The 17516-nt window shown below is 43.1% G+C and overlaps 3 protein-coding genes across 4 annotated transcripts in view; 2 read left to right on the forward strand and 1 right to left on the reverse strand.

Moving 5' to 3' along the window:
* The window catches only part of CEBPZ (CCAAT enhancer binding protein zeta), a 27821-nt gene extending 25328 nt beyond the window's left edge, over nucleotides 1–2493 (forward strand). For both annotated transcript variants that reach the window (XM_036334834.1, XM_036334833.1), the window contains 3 exons: nucleotides 1618–1679; nucleotides 1779–1860; nucleotides 2213–2493. In XM_036334834.1, coding sequence (XP_036190727.1) covers nucleotides 1618–1679; nucleotides 1779–1860; nucleotides 2213–2352 — 284 coding nt within the window. In that variant the 3' untranslated portion in view covers nucleotides 2353–2493. The remainder of the gene's footprint in view (nucleotides 1–1617; nucleotides 1680–1778; nucleotides 1861–2212) is intronic.
* The window catches only part of CEBPZOS (CEBPZ opposite strand), a 27925-nt gene continuing 11390 nt past the window's right edge, over nucleotides 982–17516 (reverse strand). The window contains 4 exon segments of the mRNA XM_036334847.1: nucleotides 982–1378; nucleotides 2392–2476; nucleotides 3784–3828; nucleotides 5679–5794. Coding sequence (XP_036190740.1) covers nucleotides 2394–2476; nucleotides 3784–3828; nucleotides 5679–5794 — 244 coding nt within the window. The 3' untranslated portion in view covers nucleotides 982–1378; nucleotides 2392–2393.
* The window catches only part of SULT6B1 (sulfotransferase family 6B member 1), a 12206-nt gene continuing 8876 nt past the window's right edge, over nucleotides 14187–17516 (forward strand). Inside the window, exons 1-3 of the mRNA XM_036334845.1 lie at nucleotides 14187–14385; nucleotides 15390–15502; nucleotides 16957–17046. Coding sequence (XP_036190738.1) covers nucleotides 14187–14385; nucleotides 15390–15502; nucleotides 16957–17046 — 402 coding nt within the window. The remainder of the gene's footprint in view (nucleotides 14386–15389; nucleotides 15503–16956; nucleotides 17047–17516) is intronic.

Genomic DNA, 17516 nt, shown 5'->3' on the forward strand with positions numbered 1-17516 from the left:
TTCATAATAGCCAAAAAGTGGAAACAGCCCAATGTCTATTGTCTAATGATTAGATAGTAAAATATGGTATAGCCATGTAATGGAATATTATTCAGCAGTAAAATGGAATGGAGTGGTGGTACATGCTGTAATATGGATGAGCTTCAAAACTTATGATAAAAGGAAAGAAGCCAGATACAGAAAACCACTTACATAAAACTAGGGGCCCAATGTATGAACTCATGCGCCTTGAAAGGAACTGTGGGCCACGAGGCTGTGGTGGGCACAGGGCTGGGTCTCTGTCCATCCTCCACGCCCCCGCCCAGCCTCTCACGCCTCGGCCCGGCCCCTCTGCCGGCAGCCCCGTTCCTGCCACTCCCACGTGCTGACAGTGCCGGCCGCACTTGCACCCACTGACAGCACAGAGCGATTGGGGCCTGCGCCAGCAGCAGGTACGAGGGGCTACTGCCCCAACCACCGAGCAAGGCGCGGTGGAGAAGCCCTCAGGCATGATCAGGGCCAGCAGCAGGTAAGAGCAGAGTTGGCACTAGCAGTGGATGTGAGCAGCAGCCCCGGCACTGGCAGTGGGTGCGAGTGCCTGGCGGGACCGCAGCGCACAGGAGCGAAGAATTTTTAGTAACCACTAGAGGCTCGCCCTGATGACAGCAACCAGGGCCCCACCTTGATCTGGCACTCCCACTCACCTGCTCCACCATCCCACCTGCTGCGGACGCCTGCCATGTTCCACATGCGCCCCCTGGTGGTCAGCACACATCATAGCGATTGGTTGGTCCACCATTCAGTCTATTTGCATATTAGGGTTAGATAGATCGATCGATCGATCCAGAAAAGGCAAAGCCTTCATGGGAGGGATCATGTTACTACAAATGGGCACTAGGGATCTTTTGGAGTTGATGGGAATATTCTAAAATTGCATTGTGATAACAGCTGAACAACTCTGTAAATTAATTGAAAAGTATTGAGTTATACACTTACAACAGCTGAATTTTATGACAAATTTTATTCCTTAGTACAGCTTTTTTAAAAAAGTGACTCTAGTAGTGCCAGAGACATTGCTGTCAAAGATGCAAATTGTAGTATTAAAAATCGATGTTTTACTTTTTTATCTATTTTGAAAAGTTTATATATCCAGAATTATAGGTGTATTTTTTTTAAAGGAGAACCACTTTATTTTGAGCGGTGTAAATAAAACTTGATTTATAACATTATTAATAAACATACCTTCCATAAATTTCTTCACAGTCCAAAGAATAAAACCTCTGGCTTAATTAGAATTTACATTTTGCCTTAAATATTCCAAAATCTATCCATGTCAACTTTGGAAATTTAATCGTGCTTGATACAATGAAATAGGATAAACTGTGATCAGTGGCCAAATCTGAAAGGCAAGAAGACATAAAATCAACTGAACAATTCTATTAGGATACTTTTTAAAAAGTAGTATATACTAACTCTTAAATACATTTCTGTCTAAGTACCAGCTACCTAATGGTGTTTGAAAATTTTGTACTTTATCCCCAATATAAATTTTTTTAACAAAGTCGTGTTGAAACATTTCTATTTTTCCAACATCATTGGAATTTACAATTTAATAATCTAGGTTTATACTTCTTTTAGGACCCAGGAAAAAAAAGAAAAGAAACCTCAGTGACTCCAACCTATTTGTATCTGCTGAAGAGGTAAAGGGTAATGTACTACTTTGAGAAGTTAGCTATTCAACATTGTTTTAAGTTTTCTGATAAATGTATTCCCCCACCCCACCCTTTCTTTTTTTTAAGTTTGGCCACCTATTGGATGAAAATATGGGATCCAAGTTTGACAACATTGGCATGAATGCCATGGCTAACAAAGATAATGCAAGTAAGTAACTTGAATTTTTCTGCTAAGTGACTTTATAAATGGTTTTTAGACATTTTAATTTTTTCTGATATTCATAGTTACTAGCCTCTGTTTTTTGCCAGTAAAAAGGGTTCAGGGGAAATAAAATCTTTAGAGCATTTGTCCCTTTCCTGTTCTGGCCTTTTATAAATAAAATGGTAATCTTTGACATTAAATATAGAAGGAAAGTAACAAATAAGCAGGGGATTTGCATTGTGGTTGGGAAACAACTGTAGACCCTGGCAGACCAGAAGCTCCTGTTACTCAGTAGGATGTTCTGTGGGGCCTCCAAAAGTCTACAGTGGGGTGTGCTCATCTTTCTTCTCCCCCAAAGGTCTCAAACAGCTTAGGTGGGAGGCTGAACGTGATGACTGGCTACACAACAGAGACGTGAAAAGTATCATCAGGAAAAAGAAAAATTTCAAAAAGAAGAGGCCAAAAGCACCTCAAAAAATTAAAAAGCAAAGAAAATGAGTGTTTTCTAAATAAATTATAAATTCAGATTGTACTTACTCCTAACTTTTGTTGTTCAACCATTTTTCTTGATCTTGCTGTCTCACTCCATACATTCCAGAATATTCAATGGATTTGTAATAAACTGTAAATTAAAAAATAGTTGTCATTTATAAAATCATGTAAAAATGTTAAATTAAACACTATATATATAAAGAGCCAGGGGCCATCGCAGCCGAATGGATGACTAAACAGGCTGAGTGGGGCGACCAGGCTGGCAGGGGGGTTAGTGAGTGACGACCAGACGACTGAACAGCAGGCTGCATGGGGCAACCAGGCCAGCAGGGGGTTAGTGAGGGATGACCAAATGATCAAACAGCAAGCTGTGTGGGGCGACCAGGCCAGCAGGGGGGGCAGTTGGGGGCGACCAAGCCAGCAGGCAGAGGTGGTTAGGAGTGATCAGGCTGGCAGGGGGGCCACTAGGGGCGATCAAGGAGGCAGGCAGGTGAGCAGTTAGGAGCCAGCAGTCCTGGATTGTGAGAGGGATGTCCTCAGGATCAGGCCTAAACTAGCAGTTGGACATCCCCCAAGGGGTCCCAGATTGGAGAGGGTGCAGGCTGGGCTGAGGGGACCCCACCCCCCCGCACGAATTTCGTGTACTGGGCCTATAGTTCTATATAATAAGAGGAACATGCTAATTAGCCATTATGCCCTGAGGCGTAATGATGAAGTGTGGCAAGATCCCATCACAGATCAGCAGGAGGGTGGGCCAGTGAGGTACAAGGGGACTGCGGAGAGCTACAGGAGGAGGCAGGGCAGCAAGCTATAGGGGGAAGGGGGGTGGGGGGAGCTACAGGAGGGCAGCAGTGACCTAGTGGCACACGGATTCGTGCACAGGGCTACTAGTTGAGAAATAAACTTTCCCTTCTTGCATGTAGAAGCTCTAGCACCTGTACTAATAATTGTAATGAGCACTATTAGGCAAATACTGTGCTAATTACATAATGTTACCTCATTTGATCCTTACAACAATTTGTGAAGTGGTATGATCATCTCTACTTGACAGAGAAAGAAATAGCTCCAAGATGTTAGCAAACCTGAAATAGGTTTTAAATTTTAAGCTAGGTTTGATTCCATCACCACCTCAGGTATGTCTCATTCCATAGTCTACATTCTTAACTACTGGAAGAATTAAGAATCTAGCCCATGAACTAACTGCTCTCATCTAGATAACTCTAGGTGAGAATTTTCTCTACTCTGTTCTCAGAAGGAGCCAAAATAGGGATGAATAATATTTTTTTAAATTAACATCACAGAATAGTTATTTTGCCCTTAATTGGTCATAAAGAAATTACTTAGTTTATATAGGTTACCTGAAAACATTTTTGTAGTTTTATTTTTAAGATAAAAGTTATAAATACCTATAAGATGAACAGGATACCTGAAACATACCTTCCAAGATGAAGGGAAATTTCTTGCTCATTGTTTGCCTAAAATCTGATGGGGAAAAAAAATCTTAAAATTAGACATGATTAGAGATTCATTATATTAAAATATGCAGCCATATTTTAACCTTAAGGCATGTAAAGTAGGGATACCACAGATTAGAAATTTTTGTTAAGGTCCTGGTAATCCAGAAACTATCCTTTTGGGTCTAAACTGCACTTGCATATAGCCTTCCATAGTTATTTTGAAGTTTTAACATTTTTGACCTATATATATGATGTAATTTACTTAGAAGTGATGCTTAAAAGCAAATTTTCAATGTTAATGTATAATTCTGTTATGTAACTTTATAAATTATTTTTATGGATGCAATTTTACCTTGTTTTGGAATTAGAAATAAGACTACAATACCCATTTTTTAAAGTTGATCTTAAACTTTAATTTGCTTTTAAATACTATTTGGATGGTTTTTTATATACCCTTACTTATAGTTTAAAAGCATAGAGACTGCCCTAACCAGTTTTGCTCAGGTTTGGGCATCGGCCCAGAGACTGCAGAGTCTTGGGTTTGATTCTGGTCAAGGGCATGTACCTTGGCTGTAGGCTCAATCCCTGGGCCCCAATACGGGCCAGTGTGGAAGGCAACCAATCAATGTGTCTCTCTCACGTCGATGTTTCTCTCTCTGTCTCTCCCTCTCCTTTCCACTCTCTAAAAATTAATGGAAAAAATATCCTTGAGTGAGGATTAACAACAAAAGCATAGAGACTGAATATCCAGTAGCATCGTGGAACTGTTCCGGTGAAGTGCTTTTTAAGAAAACAAATGACAGGTTTCAAAGATGGCCACCACTGGGGATTGCTATTCCCTGCTTTAGTAAAAGAGAAAGCAGCACTTCCTAATTTGAAAGTTTGTGATCCTGGCCGATGTGGCTCAATGGTTGAGTGTCGACCCATGAACCAGGAGGTCACGGTTTGAAAAAATAAAAACATACTTAGGGGGAAAAAAAAAAAGTTTGTTAGCTCTCAGATAAAATTTCACCTCACAATAGGTCAAAGCACTTTCAGTAATAGCCAGGGCATGGGAAAGGGTTTCAGTGCCTAGTGTGGATGCAGAACTCGGCAAGCCTAAGAAACTGGTTACTTTGACAATTTGGCTATGCTACTCAGTCTACCAAATAGTGAGGTGCATTTGCTACATCTGTGCTCCCAAACTAAGCCAGACTAAGGACACTAGCTCTATTACCCACCCCTGCACTAGGAAAACCCAGGGAAGTGTGAAACATATCCCCTAGTCTGCAAACAATTTTTTAAATATATTTTTATTGACTTTAGAAAGGGAAGGGGAGAGAAACATCAATGCCTCCTACACACCCCCTACTGGGGATTGAGCCTGCAACCCAGGCATGTGCCCGTGACCAAAATCAAACCCGGGACCCTTCAGTCCATAGACCAGCCGTGGGCAAACTACGGCCGCGGGCCGGATCCGGCCCGTTTGAAATGAATAAAACTAAAAAAAAAAAAAGACTGTACCCTTTTATGTAATGATGTTTACTTTGAATTTATATTAGTTCACACAAACACTCCATCCATGCTTTTGTTCCGGCCCTCCGGTCCAGTTTAAGAACCCATTGTGGCCCTCGAGTCAAAAAGTTTGCCCACCCCTGCCATAGACCAATGCTCTATCCACTGAACCAAACCAGCTAGGCTGCAAACAATTTTTTAGGAGGAAGCTAAGAATCATTTACAATAATTAACACCTAGTTTCCCCTTGTGCCATAGTAAAAATGCCTAATGACGCTGAATCTAAAGAAGCAGTTTTTCTAACAATGCCATTTAGCACCTAAAATGCATTAGCAAACTGTATACTCCTCTATAAAACATTCACTTCTGAATTATCATTACCTTGGCTTGTGTCCATCTTATTAAACAAAACATATGCTCCAGCAACACCCAGAAATTCAGCTACTAAAACTCCTTTAAAGATCTTCTTTGCCAGTGGTTCCAAAGTGCGGACCATCCTAAGTTTAACAAATATATGTGAACTAAATGAGCATATTAAAACTTAATGCCGCTTCAATAAAAATAACTCCATTCCCACAGTGTGATTATCTCAATATGTTGGTATTGTCCTGAGCATGCTCTTTGTCACATGGTTCTGCCCTCTGTGCTGGTGGTATGTTCTCTAATACTCTGCAGTCCCCGCTCAGCTCACTGTCACGCCTTCACTCCATTCATTCCTGATTCCTTTTCACAACACCTGAGGGTGGGGAGGTAATTAAATACCCTACCTTTGTAGTATCCTACTAAAATCATTATCAGGTGCCCCCCCCCCCCCGTCCCCAATATTTCCTTCTCTCATTTTGATAATATGATCCCTGGGGACTAAAAGATTAAAACTTTACTATTCTTACCCAAAAGAAGCAGGGGAAGTGAAAGAAAAGAAAAAAGAACTTACAACCATCAGGCAGGTGAGTGGGTGAGAAGAGTTGTTTTGCTCTTCACTACAATGCTGTGTACATTACTGAGAGGAAATAAGCCCTCATCAGTACAGGGAGCTCTCGGGGTTACTTTTAATGTTCAAGGGGTGAAAAGAACAAAAGAGCCTGCCTGTAGCCAGACTTGCAGTATAAGGAATCCCAGTAAAATGCCATTTCGTTTTGTTGAAGAGAGTGAGGTTAAGGGTTCAAACAACAAAGTCCAAATAACACTGTATAATAAATCATTCACCTTTCTTGAAAATGTGTATATATATATATATATATATATATATATATATATATATATATATATATACACACACACACACACACACAAACACGCACGTTTTACAATGCAAGTAAAGCCTGTGAGATAAAGACCACAGAAGGCATACTGTGCACAACAAAGTTAGGCTACTAACCTGCAGGGGAGAAACAAGAGCAGACAAGCTTTTGAAAAGGTTGGAAGTTGGGGGACGTTTCAAATAAATCGGTCCTCCAATGGGCTCAGAGAGAAGCAGCGCTGTGATCACGGGGTTAACATCACACGGGGCTCAGTGCACACAAGCTTAGACAAGGCTCAAAGTGGCATCCGAAGACCCCTCATCTGCACCACAGCGGGAGATCTGCAGGCTCGGTATCTCCAGGCAACACCCTGTCCCGCAGCAAGGACAGGAATAAGTCTAGAATAAGATATTGAACAACATTTCTCAGCTACGTCTTTCCAGGTTCCCACCGGCAAAAGCCGAGCAGCCTGCGAGGCGCCCGCGTGCGACCTCAGGCTGGCTACCCACGATCCTCCGCCCCTCGCCGCCTCGCACCACCGGAGCCCCCTGCTCCCACCGTCTGCCCAGCTGCCCGGTGCGCCCTGGCTGCCCCCGGGATCCCAGGGCACTCCAGCCCGGCCTGCACCGCCCCGGCCCTGGGGCCAAGGTCGCCGAGCAACCCGGAAACACTCGGTCAGTCCGGCGGCGTGAGCGGGGAGACATGGCCCCGAGTGTCCTCAGCATGACCCCAGTGTCCTCAGCATAACGAGGGCCCCCCCAGACTTGCCGAACTCCCGCTCTGGGTAGCACAAATCTAGCTCCGAACTAGTGCCCCGCCCCGCTGTCTTACCTGAGCCGCGTGCACTAGGGGCTGCGCGTGCGCAAGAGTTGACAGAGCCCCGCCCCTCCCGGCGTTGACCCCGCCCCCAGGGCGTAATTAGCATTTATTGTCCTCTTGCTAGGAGCCTATCTCGACTGTGGCCTACATACTTCAGTCAAAACAACCCCATGCTGTGAAGATCTCATTTTACAGGGAAGGGGAAAGGCCTACCCCTCCCACAAGCACACAGCCTATAAAGACAGGACTCGGATTTGAACCAAGGCCGATAACTCCAAAGCCTGTGCTCATTCTTCCGCACCCTTCAGCCCAAAGTGTGATGGTCTCCAAGAATCAGCAGTACTGGCTTTCCCCTGGGAGCCTGTTAGAAAAGCAGATCCACCGGCTCAAAATCTGCTTTTTAGCCAGATCCCTAGACAATTCTACTGCAAATTAAGATTTGAGAAGTATAGCCCACAATACCCTGTAGGAGGATGAGGGGACGGGTAAAGAAATGGAACATAAAGGTCTACTGAGGCACCAGGTGCAACGCAAAGCCTGGACCGTGTTCCTATCAGTAATGTGCAGTATTGTAGTGGACAGCAAAACAACTCTCCCCACCCACTCACCTGCCTGGTGTTATAATTTCTTCTTTTTCTTCTTGGTTTTTTTTTTTTTTTAACTTCCTCTGTTTCGTTTCTTTTAGGTAAGAATAGTAAAGGTTTCATCTTTTCGTCCCACAGGGTGAAAACATTATCAAAATGAGAGGAGGGAATATTGTGGGGAAGGGACACCTGATAACGACTTTTTTGTCACCTGTTCCCTCTCTCTCTCTCTCTCAGACTAAAAACACACACAAATTAATTAAAAGAAAAGAAGGTAAGTAGAAATGTTCTCTTTAATCTCAAGTAAGGAGCTTTAAATAAACCTCCTCTGCTACTGCCACCAGGGCCAGGAACCAAGTCAGGAAGCACTGCCTGAGAGGTCCACCCCCACTTACCCTGGGCCTGAGTGGACCCGGGAGCCGAACTGCAAGCTGGGATCTCACAGGACCTGGGGGCACCTTGCACTCAAAGGCACGCCAGTGCAAATGCATCATGTAGCCTAGGTTATTTTGCCATCATTCCTGCCACTGTTTCCTCCCCTCATGCATGCCGTACAACTAGAGTGGAGAATTGTAAGGTTGACAGGTTGCCCTGAGCCTAGGGAGACTAACGAGAATAAGAGCTCCTATTACCAAATCAAAACAGCCCTGAATCCTCCTATAACTACGGGCATTAAGGTCAGAACAGGATCCAGCCATATTGTCTTTTTTTAATGTTTTACTCACGAAGATGCAAGCAAAGGACAATAACAAAGTTTGAATTAATATCTTAAAGTCTATCTTTCCCAGGGAAACAAAGGCTCTGTACAACGGAGGGGACAATCCCACTAAGCAGCTTGGCAGGGAGTCCAGTCCTACCCCTTTTCCTTTCAGGGAGGAAATTCTGAAATACACACCCTTCCCACCTTCAGTGAATAGCATCCTCTTATTATGTAAGGTAATAAGACCTTCAAGGGGGAGTGCTGTTTGGAAATTAAAAACACAGCAAAACACTCGCATATTCTAATTTTACCTTTTTTACAAACTTCAAAAAAATTAATCACAACTATAACAAAACCCAGACACCTATTCCTAACTAGGCACTCTCTTTGGTCAGTTCTGTCCTCTCAAAATAGAGATTAAAAGAAGTTAGCTAAAGAATTTATAAGCATTGGATACAGACAATAGACTGGTGAAGGTCTGGGGTGGGATGGGAGATGGGTGGAGGGGAGCAAAAGGGGAGAAATAAGCGTATTTATAATACTCTCAACAATAAAATAATTTTTTTAAGAAATGGAGATTAAAAGTTGCCCTCCCACATCCACCACTGCCTCAGTCAGATACTTTCTGTTGACATAAAGTTTCCACCATTCTATGATGCATGTGTTCCTATAGGCTTACATTTCTGAAATTGAAAGGCATCTCACAATTGCTGTGTACATTTGACAAAATGCTGTTATTAAATGAAGTCTTCTAGAACCCAGGAAATGTATTTCCCTTGTGGTCATAAAAATATTTCTCCTCAGAAGGTAAGAGTTCTGGGTTTGTTTGTTTGAGGCAGGAGGTGATAATGGTTCTTTTGAACATTTAATAGGAAATATAAACGGATGTAGGGAGAGAAATTGCAATATAGGTGATGTTGGCAAATGATTTAAAATTGTCCTGGGAAGTTACCTATAGCTATTTGCCACTCTTCTTCAAATTGTAATAGTGTGTCTAATTGTTCTCTTTTATAAGGTATTATTATCTCAGTAACTTCCCTTCCAAAGAGTTCGATACTGTGTCGTCTACCTTTGATAATGAGAGTGGCCACTAGGGAGGGATAGGATAGTACAATCTTCCTATTTTTTTTTTTTTTTCAGTACAAACCAAAAGACTTTATTTCTTAAACCAACTGGTAAAAAAATAAATAGTGAATAACACAAAAACCACAGGATCCTAGCCACACCTCCCACTGAGGTCTAAGGCAGGAGACACGGACACCTAAAGAGGGGAGGGAGAGGCCACAGTGTGGCTCAAGAGTGTGGCCTGGACACAGGATGTGGGCAAGGTCTGGGTCGTGGCGGGTATGGCAGCCAGAGAAGAGGGAGGGTTCCCGAGGCGTGCCCAGGCCCTGGCCCGAGCTGCAGGGGTGAGGCAGAGGCCCAGTTTCTCCTCAGCCTGGGCAATTCGGCGGGCAAAGCGGCTTCGATCCCGGGCACACTGCTCCCAGGAGCTCCTTCGGGCAGCCTGGGCTGGTCCAGCCCAGACAATCAGGAAATGGATGGAGACCTTCTCAGAGAAGTGCACCTTTCTGGCCTTTTGGGGAGTCTCGGGGTCCGGATGCTGGATGGGGGTTCCTGCAGACTTGAGCCGCCTTTGCAGGCGGAGGGGCAGCCGAGGAAGAGGCTAGGGAGGTGGTGGCTTCTCTCCTGGTAGATAGATGGCCACTCAGAAGGACTCAGCTTCTCCCCATTCCTCAGCAGCCTCCACTCCCTCTGTGTCCTTTCCAGGTGGGTATGTCCAGTTCCTGAGGAGGGCACTCTGGGCCTGAAGGGAAGAACTGGAGTCCGAGCCAGCTATCTCGGAACCATCTTTCTCATCCTCATTCTCCTCCTCTGTGTCCTCTCCTGGCCGGTACACCCAGGCCCTCAAGAAGGTACTTGTGGGGGGAATGGAAGAGGGACCCTCAGCTTCTCCCTCCTCCTCAGATGCTCCTGAATCATTGTCTTCATCTTCCTCCTCTGTGTCCTCTCCTGGGCAACACACCCAGGCCCTCAAGAAGGTACTTGTGGTGGGGATGGCCGACAGACCCTCAGCTTCCCCTGAAGCGTTGTCCTCCTCCTCTTCCTCTGTGATCTTCTTGGGTTGGTGCTGCCAGGTCCTGAGCAGGGGCCTGTGGCTTAGAACTGAGGAGTGTGGCTCTGAGTTGGCTTCTTTCTCAGCCTTTCCATCCTTTTCCTCAGATTCCTCCCCTGAATTACACTCCCAGGCGCTGGGGCGGGAGCCTGCAGATGAAGAGGTAATGGAGGTCTTCCCGGTGTCTTCACTCTCTGTTCTTTCTTCCTCCTTAGCTCCAGCCTCTCCTTCCCCTGCAGCACACACCCAAGCACTGGGCTTGGATCCTGGGGACGAGGGGCAAGTAGATGTTGTGGGAACTTTATTTACAGCTTCTCCATCCTCCTCCTCCTCCCTCCCTGGACAGTGCTCCCAGTGTGATGGAGGGAAAAAGAAGAATGTCATCACTTTATCTTCAGCAACTCCTCCTTCCTCAGTTTCCTCTTCCCCAGGAGGGCCTTGCAGGGTTCTCAGAAGGCTGAGGGACATGGGAGCAGGCTGGCCACCTATATAGGCACTTCCTTGCTCTTTAGGGATGCTGGTTGCTTCTTCCCCACCATGTTCTTCATCATCATCTAAAAGTTCCCAGGCTTCAGGAAGAGAACTGTTGGCCTCTCAGTCAGGGCAGGCCGATCTGCCATCCTCCACAGCTCTTCCACTGTCTCCAGGCTCCTGCTGAGGGTGCCCACCCCATGGGGCATAGTGGGTGGCCAAAGCAGCCTTAGTCACTTCCTCCAGGCAAGCTTCTCCCTGATCTGCACTCATTACTGCTTCCTCCAGCCAGGGCTTTAGAGGTCCAGGGTTCATGTCCCTGTTCAGGCGCCAATTGTTGGGGTTCAACTCCAGCAGGTCCAGGGGTTCCCAAAGGTGTGGACGGAGTCGGCGAAGAAGGAATGACACGGAGACAGCGTTCAGTTGATCAGCAGCCTACCCAGGATCTCTAGCCAGGATCTCCAGCCAGGTTCTGTCCAGGATCTCCAGCCAAATTCTGTGTTTTATTGTCTTGTTACATCTGTATTTATACCAGTTGATTTTAATCCTGTCAATTTCTATTCCAAAGGTTAGGGAGTTTCTTATCTCCATTCCAGGGAGTAAAGATTATGTAGCTTAAGCGTGATTGTTCGTAGTTAAAGTGATTAACTACCCTCCTGGCACTTAGTTAAGGGGTTTTATTCCCTCCCTAACTCCAGGGAAAAATCCCTACCTGGGGAAACAACCTTTCTCAGAGAGGTGACCTTGGTTAAAACACATAGTGCCAAGAAGGTGAGCAAACATATTAAGAACAGTATGCCATATACGCCAGGTCCCTTGAAACATATGCTGTGCAGATGTTCCTTCCCTGCAGCGACTGTGTCAAGCAGCAAGGATGGACCGGCTTCCGGCATTTAGGCCTTTCTTGCAGGTTGTATTTCAATAAGATCCCACTATGCTTGCATCAGGAAACCTTGACACACCAAGTAGCACATTGCACAGCTTCCTTGCTTCCTAGGCTAACTGCCCCTCTCCTGGTAGTCGAAACCCAGAGGCACACAGTGGTTTTATACCCTCATTGGTTAGCTGATTCCCATCCCAGAGCCACCTGACTAGTTCCTCCACCTTTACCAACTCTGTGTGGTTCTCAGGTTCCCCATAATCTCAAGGTCCCAGCTGTGATGCTCCCCGCTCCCCGCCCCCCACCTCCTCCTGTGCCACTTCGTCTACATTGGCTTGCATGGAGTGCAGTGCTTGGCATCCCATGGGGAGGGCCTGTCCCTCTGAACGGAAAGCCCACCTGTGCTTTTGCGGCGAGGTGCCATTGCACAGCACAGTGCCCTGGCTTGACTTTCAGTGCTCTTCTGGCCCTGGCCTACCAAGAGGGCAAAGAATGAGCAAACCTGACGCGGCTCACAGGCGGCTCTCAGCCTGTTGAGAGTGTTGCTCTGCCCTCAAGCACTGTCTCGAACCCCAGGAGCTTCATACTTGTGAAGGAGGCAGTGTGGTCCAGTGGGAGGGGCATGGCTTAGAAGTCAGGGGTCCTGGGTCTGTCTCTCTTGAAGTAGCCCCACCCTGCACTGTTGATATTTGGCTCTGTTGACTAATGAGTTTCTAGATTCTAGACGAGTCTCAACTGGGCTGACTGGGCACTTCAAGTCTCTGCCACATATCTGTTCCATGCCAGTAGGCTACCTCAGGAATGTCCTCATGGAGATGACAGAAACACAAGAAAGAGCAAGGCCTCTAGTGTTACAGACTTGCAAGCACCATACTTGCACTTCTGCTTCATTCTATTACCCAAAGCCAGGCACATGGTCAAGTCCAGAGACAGAGGCAGAGGACATTTCAAAGTTAAATGCCCAAGGGGGTGGATGCAGAGAGGGTAAAAGATCATTCAACCCATCAGCAAGACCTATCAATTCTACGTTAGAAATACTTTCCACACCTGTCCAATACTCCTTCTATCTTATTGCTACCACCACTTCAGTTCACCATGTTCTCTCTTACCTATCACCACCTGACTGCTCTGTCCAAATCTTTCTTGTCCATTCCTTCTCAGACCATTCTCAATGCAGCAATGAGAATAAACTTAAAAAGAAAACCTGCTCTGACCACTCATTTAATTAAGTCTGCCAAATGGTTTCCTATTGTTCTCAGGATAAAGGTGAAAATCCTGAGTAAGGCCTGAATTGTTTTCAATTTTCAATTGATGGGTTATTTTAAAGCAAATAGGTGAACCTGGTGAAAGGGAGAAAGAGTGAAGAGGGAGTGTGGGAAAGAGAGGTTTTGTAATGACTTCCATGTGAGGACAGCCTGGGAGCCCTTTCTCCCACTTCATCTCCTTCCATCCTTTCTCTGACTTATGGTTGGAACACATCATCATTCCCCAACTTGTACACTATTTCAAGCCTCTGGGGTCTTACTTGGACTGCTCTGTTTCCAAGTAGAGTTCTTTATCCCTCCTTTTGGTACGGATTCAAAACTCTCTGCCTTATCCCCTGTTGAAAGAAGAGAGGAGAAGAGCCTTGATTGGTTTGGCTCAGTGGATAGAGCATTGGCCTGCGGACTGATGGGTCTCAGGTTCAGGAGAGGAAGAGGAGGGGGAGAGGAAGACAGGTTTCATTCCACGAATTGCTTTTTGCTAATAAGAAAACTGTATACCTGATTCAATTAAATAATTACTTGTTAGATATTTAATATGTATTATTGTCTATTAACAGATTCCATTCTTACCTTCATTGTGGAAGTTGCCTATAATGGTAATATAATCAACCCTTGGTCTAATATTCTCTGATCCTCAGCTGTTTTGCACCTGGGGTTTGCCTTTTGTCAAAAGGCTGGGGGAGGGGTGTTGGATGAGAATTAAATGACTTTCTTCTCATGTGAATGGGAGGAGCCGTTTATTCCACCTCCTGAGCAGCTCTATTAAAAGCTATCACTGCCCCTATAGCGCCGGTTCATTCACATGGACCCAGCATGGCCGATAAGTCAAAATTTATTGACTACATTGATGAAGCTTTGGAAAAATCTAAAGAAACTGCACTTTCTCGCTTGTTTTTCACCCATCAGGGGATTCCTTACCCTGTCACCATGTGCACCTCAGAAACCTTCCAAGCCTTGGACACCTTTGAAGCCAGAAGGGATGACATCCTGCTGGCATCTTATCCAAAGTGTGGTAAATAGAAGCTCATGTTCACTTTGTCATGACATAGTGCGTGGGTAGGGCAGGGTGCAAGGCCAAGGTGGGAAGAAGCTAGCCAGAAATCAGTGAGGAGCGGGCCAAGAGGGGTCAGAGCACAGGTTGCCAAGTCAATAACTGAAATGGCTAGATTTGGAAACCACAGGATCTGAGGAAGGAGGTGTATGTGTGAAATGAACGTGATGGCTGGTGGGTGTAGAAGGAGAGAGATGCACAGAAGGGCCGGAAACAGAAACACGAATGCAGGAAAGTCTGGTTGCCATGGAGCACTGACTGTAGTAGAGATTTTCATCCTGATTTTTGACTGAAGAAAAACCATGGCCACTTCCATAATTTAGGTAATGATTTCCATGTAACGGGTTCTTTTTCAGGACCAAGCATCAATCCTCCCGTTTCTCAACCCAGCTTTATAATGGTCGTTCATCGGTGGACAATAAGACATTAAGAATCCAAATTATCTAATTTTACACCATCTACTTTTGATTCTTTTAACCGCAATTTTATCTCTGTTTATTAAAGCCTACCTCACTCATTTAACATTTTTCTTTCTCTTAACTGATGCTGGGATTTTATAAAATCAAAGTTATATACTCCTATTGAAAATATTCATTAATGTAAGATAAAATAACATATGATATATAAAAGCAATCATTGCCACAGCATACAATTTTTCTATAATGAACATGTTATAACTAGAAAAGAAATACTGTCTCATGTTAAAGGAGAAATCTGAGTAATAAGTTGAATTTTATATTAATGTAGAGAAAAAAGTTGAATTTTATATTAATGTAAGTAAATACTGTTTTCCACAAACCTTAGTTTCTTGCCACAGCCTAGGTTATTTTAAACACAGAAGAACCAACTGTATACATCAGGGAATGGTGGTTCATCTTACTTTTTATGATGGATATGCTAAAGTAACATGCCTTTACTATATCAAGCCTCTTTAGTGAACTTTGATTGTCTGATTTTTCTTTGAGGTTCAAATTGGATTCTTCACATCATTAGTGAATTAATATTTGCTGATTCTAAAAAAAAGTATGAATATCCAGAATTCCCAATTCTTGAATGTGGAGACCCAGAAAAATATCAGGTTAGTATAAAACAGCCTGTACACTTATAGCAAATTATTAAAGAAAGATTTCTTCCGTTTGGGGGATCTTTTAGTTTTGAGTTCAGAACGTACAATACTTACAATTATTGTAAGTTATTGTGTGTTTACCATATCCCCAGCACTTTTCAGGGATCATCTCATTTTATTACAGAATAACCTTATCACCATATTACAAAGGATAACACTGTGTAGAGACTTGCTTAAGGTCAAGGAGGTAATAAATTGCAGGGCTAAGATTTGAACCCAAGTTTTCTGATTTGAGTTGTTAACCTAGTCTATACAGTATAGCCAGCTTATAAAAAATAAAAAAAAAAAAAAAAAGAGGGAAAGCTTCCCTGTAAAAAGGGAGTCTTTTCAGAGCATCTGAATTAACATGAAAAATGTTCTATAAGGTGAGTGAGACACATGGCTGTAGCTCTAGGGTTTCTGGAAAATGTCTTAACTCTGTATGGTATTTGGGTTTTGAATATCTGTAACTTATCAGAATTTTTTTTTTCCTCCAGGTAATTTTAAAAACATTTTTTTGTATTTTTGTAATTTTATCATATGTAAGAACAAAAATATTTTTGTATGCAACTTGCATAGAACTCCACATAAAAGATATTCACTTTACAGAAAACTTTTCTAAAATACATATATTTTCTTAAATGAGACATAGTTATATCTAGTCTTTACATTGCTTACTGTTTGGTTATATCACATTTTCATGAACATATTATTATATGTTTATCTAGTTTTGTTAGAATTACCTCCCATTTGCCCCTTGGATATTTTTCTAATCCTTTTAGGAACTTTGCCATTTCTCACATGTCTTTATGGTGGAAAAAGGACTCTATCACTTAATCTGAAAATTACCACCTGTGTGATTCTTCAAAACCTCAAAGCCTATGGTTAATCTCTAAAAGGAGGGTTACAATATCTACCTGAGAGGATTATTGTAAATGAACCTAAAAGTACATATAAAACTAAAAAGTGCAATTTTTATAAATCAAGTATTATGACTCCCAGTCACCACGTGGACCCATACCATTGAATGTAAAAGAGATACGAATTCAGGCAAAGAGTGGATTGCGGATTATGAGCATTTTTGAACAAAATATTTGGTATGATTGTGAGAAAACGTAAATGTTTTTAAAAAAATGATAGGCAGTATCCAACAAGGAAGTTCAAAAGGAGGATTTTAACTATTTATTCATTTATGATTCTCCACTCCTCATCTGCACAAAGGAAATAGACATGTAAAAAAAAAAACAAAAAAAAAAAAGAGGAGGAAGAGAAGACACTGCAATAGTGATGCTTAAAACTACTATCAGACACTCACTAAGTTTAGGAGTGATTCACTATACACATAAACACACACACACACACACACACACAAACACGCACGCACATGCGCACGCACACACTTTCACCTTGTTGTGTATATTTTTAAGAGAATGAAACAGTTTCCATCGCCAAGGATTTTGGCAACTCATCTCCATTATGACAAACTACCTGGGTCCATCTTCAAGAATAAAGTTAAGGTGAGTGTCCTTTTCTACTGGTATTTCAGTGTGAAGTTTTTAATGTATAGCTATTGGCTTTCTGAGCTATATGATGAATTTGTTACTCACATAGACTTTTAATAAATGACATGTAAGATTTGGGCATTTCTTTTGTTGTTTCTTTCCTCAGATGTATCTGTTGTAGTTGCATAAATCAAAGGAATTTTCTGCTAGGATATATAACATACATATTTTAAAATCCGTTTTATAGTGAAGAGATTTCAGAACCCCACTAGGATAATTAGTGTTTAACAAATGAATACAAACTAGAAAAATAAGCAAAAAGTGTTCCTTTAGTTCTATCTGGTGAGCACTAGTTACCTGAAGTCTGAAACGATTTTATTTCTGAATTTCACATGTAATAGCAAACTTCATGTCATACATAAATTACTATAGGTGTTTTGGCTACTCTTTTTTGTTTAAAAAAAAACTTGTTTTATTAAACAGTA

This window comes from Myotis myotis, unplaced genomic scaffold (assembly GCF_014108235.1).
Source record: "Myotis myotis isolate mMyoMyo1 unplaced genomic scaffold, mMyoMyo1.p scaffold_m19_p_14, whole genome shotgun sequence".
NCBI classification, from domain to species: Eukaryota; Metazoa; Chordata; class Mammalia; order Chiroptera; family Vespertilionidae; genus Myotis; species Myotis myotis.